This window comes from Pediculus humanus, genomic scaffold (assembly GCF_000006295.1).
Source record: "Pediculus humanus corporis 1103172108202 genomic scaffold, whole genome shotgun sequence".
NCBI lineage: Eukaryota > Metazoa > Arthropoda > Insecta > Psocodea > Pediculidae > Pediculus > Pediculus humanus.
In genome coordinates, this window is record NW_002987772.1 from 170,572 (window position 1) to 173,761 (window position 3,190).

Genomic DNA, 3,190 nt, shown 5'->3' on the forward strand with positions numbered 1-3,190 from the left:
ACAACAACAACAACAATAATAATATCGACAACCCTTTTTTTTTTTAAAAATTAAATAATAAATTAAATAATGGCGTAATAAAATAACACCAAGATGGCGATGATGACGATAATGATGATGATTGTGATGATGATGATGATAATAATATTAACAACAACCATTAAAAGTTTCGTGTGAAACCGGAAAGGGAGAGGAGGTTAAATAAAATAAAAAAAATAAAAAAAAAGAAGAAGAAAAAATAAATAAAGAAAAAGCCGTGGAAACCGTTTCGCACACATTTTTTTTTCTAGAAATTTCCATTCCTTTTCCTTTCCTTTAACCTTTTCCTTCATTTTCTTCTTCTTCTTTTTTTTTATCTCCCCAAAAAAAAAAAAAATAAAAATTAATAAAAAATAATAATAAAAAAACGAAAGAAAAAAATAAAATAAAATTCGGGTTCTTTTCTTTTTTTAAATTAAAATTAAATAAAAAAATTTCATTGAGCTATAAATATATGTATATATATATATATATATAAATCGGCGTCGAGAGTGATGTGATCGTTTCGTTCCTTGCTCTCTCTCCCCCCCTCCCCCCATTATTTCCCGTTTGTTTCTCTCAACAAACAGACAAACAAACGAATTTAAACTATCCTAATCCTTAAGTACTTGTCAAAAGCTCATTAAGTAAATAATCGTACAATGATCCTTTTCCCCTCTTACGTTAAAAAAAAAAAAAAAATTTCCCTGATTTGCGGGGAAATATTTTCCCTGCATCTCCCCCTCCTTTGTTTTGTTTATTAAGTACATTAAAATAATAACAACCGACCCATTAATACACATCGTCAGGGGGCAAGAACACACACACACTCTCTCCACCATTATTAATTACGCTAATAATAATATTAATAATAATAATAATAATGATAATAATAATAATAATAATAATGTTAATTTCATGTTATAAAAACAAAAACAAGAACCCAATAATTAAAAAAAAAACTTATTATCATTATTATTTTTTCTTTTTCCCTTCGTTTTTTTATAATGTACAACAAATAATACCAATTCGTTTTTCACTCCATATATATATATGTATATATAATTTTCATTTCCGGTCTGGAATGTTCCAGAAAAAAAAAAAAATTTCATTTAAAGTTTTCTTTTCGTAAAAAAAAAAAAAAAAAATGTCTGTACAAAATTAAAATAATAATAATAATATTTACAGAGAAAAAAATATTATTAAAAAAAAAAATTTTTTTTTTTTTTTTCTGTTTTCCTTCCGGCAACCCTGATCATCATCGAACAAAAAAGAAAAAATGATGATGATAATAATAATGATAATTATACATATATATATATATATATATATATATATTTGTTCGGTTATTTTATTTTACTGTCACACTTTTCAACCCTACGTTTCTCTCCCTCGAGTCTAGAGGGAGGTTTTTTCTTCCCTCCGATGGGAGCGTTAGATATTTAACCACCGGTAACAAATATTCGAACGGAGGGGGCGGGGCGGGGGGTGGGTAGAGTTGCGTTTTCTTTTGAGGCGTGTCCTATCCTACACCCTTATCACGACGATGATGATAATAACAAACGAAAACGAGTCGCGAAAACAAAAAATCAAATACCCCCATAGATATTAGCATACCTGATCGATGACCCCATCTATTTTATAATGTCAAAGGTCATCATCGTCATCCCCATTTCGTTAACGAAAAAAATATAAATAATAATAATAATATTTTGCGCCAACGAACGATCGTAATAATAATAATAATCAAAAAATAAATAAAAAATAACAACGATTCGGAAAATCAATCAATCAATCACTAAATCATTAATAAATAAATAAACAAATAATAAAAATAATAATAATAATAATAATAATAATAATAGCAGTAGTAAAAAAAACCCAATCCAAACTGTTAATTTTTTTTTTTGTATAAATTTTTTTTATTTAAAAAAAAGCCTTACGACGCTACGTTTTTTTTGCTTTGCAAAAGAGAGATAGATAGATAGATAGAGAGAGTATAGAGAGAGAGAGAGAGATAGAGAGAGAAACCCACCGTTTTTCCACCACCTCAAAATACAACAACAACAACAACAACTCAACACCAGCAACCCCTCGCTCTTGTGTTTGTGTTTTTATGTGTTTTTTTTTTTTTTACGTGTGATAATTTCAAACACCAAAATAAATAGATAAATAATAATAATAATAATAATACTGTACTCTCCGACACACTTACATTATTATTATTATTATCATTATTATTAGCCAATGGTTAAATGTCAAAAACTCCACAGAGGAAATATCTATCTATATATATATATAGCCTAGCCTACAGGGTTTTATTTTCCCCTTTTTTTTTTAAATTAAGAGTAGTAGTAATAATAATAATAATAAAAACAGCAATAATAATAATAATAATAACAATAGTAAAATAAAATAAAAAAAAAATTAAAGTAATTTTCCAATTACAAAAATGAATGAAAAAAAAAAAAAAATCAATCAATCAATCAATAAGTAATAGCATTTATCGGAATGAAAGGAATGTTCTGGAATGGTCGATGATGGCGTTCGGTGATGATCATGATCATTACGACGACGATACGTAAACATACATTAATAATAATAATAATAATTAAGGACGGAAGGGAATGAATGTATATATGTAGAAATCACTTGCCGTGGAAAACGCGAGCGCGCGCGCACGCGCGCAGGTACACGCAACGTTCGCGAACGCGTGTTTTTTCTTTCTTTCTTAAACCACGTCATCAATAAGGAATGTAAATCGAATAAAAAAGAGCCGAATAAAAAGCTCAAAGGTACAAATTGTAAAAGAAAAGAAATGTCCGATTCTAATATTCTCTTTAAAAAAATATTATTAATAATAATAATAATAATCTTTCTACTATACACTACGTAATATGGGTATAATAATTAACAAATTATTAATAAAAAAAACACAACCATGTGTATATATATATATAAGTATATATGTAAAAAAAATAAAATAATAATAATAATATTATTATTATTATTTTCATCTTACGTATAATTTCTAAGTACAAAATTTAAGTACTTGGAAGGGGGGGGGGGGAAATAAGGCACGGTGCGATATTCACTGGTCTGTTTATATCTTGTCTCATTTTTTTTTTTTTTTTTTAAACTTCGTGGTAGAAACCTGGAGCTGCGAAACCGG

The 3,190-nt window shown here is 27.5% G+C and overlaps 1 protein-coding gene across 1 annotated transcript in view; it reads right to left on the reverse strand.

Moving 5' to 3' along the window:
• Window positions 1-3,152: 3,152 nt before the first annotated feature.
• Window positions 3,153-3,190, reverse strand: part of Phum_PHUM433160 (uncharacterized protein) — a gene marked incomplete at both ends in the record, with an annotated part of 6,054 nt that continues 6,016 nt past the window's right edge. The window contains one exon of the mRNA XM_002429391.1: window positions 3,153-3,190. This exon is cut by the window's right edge and continues 871 nt beyond it. Coding sequence (XP_002429436.1) covers window positions 3,153-3,190 — 38 coding nt within the window.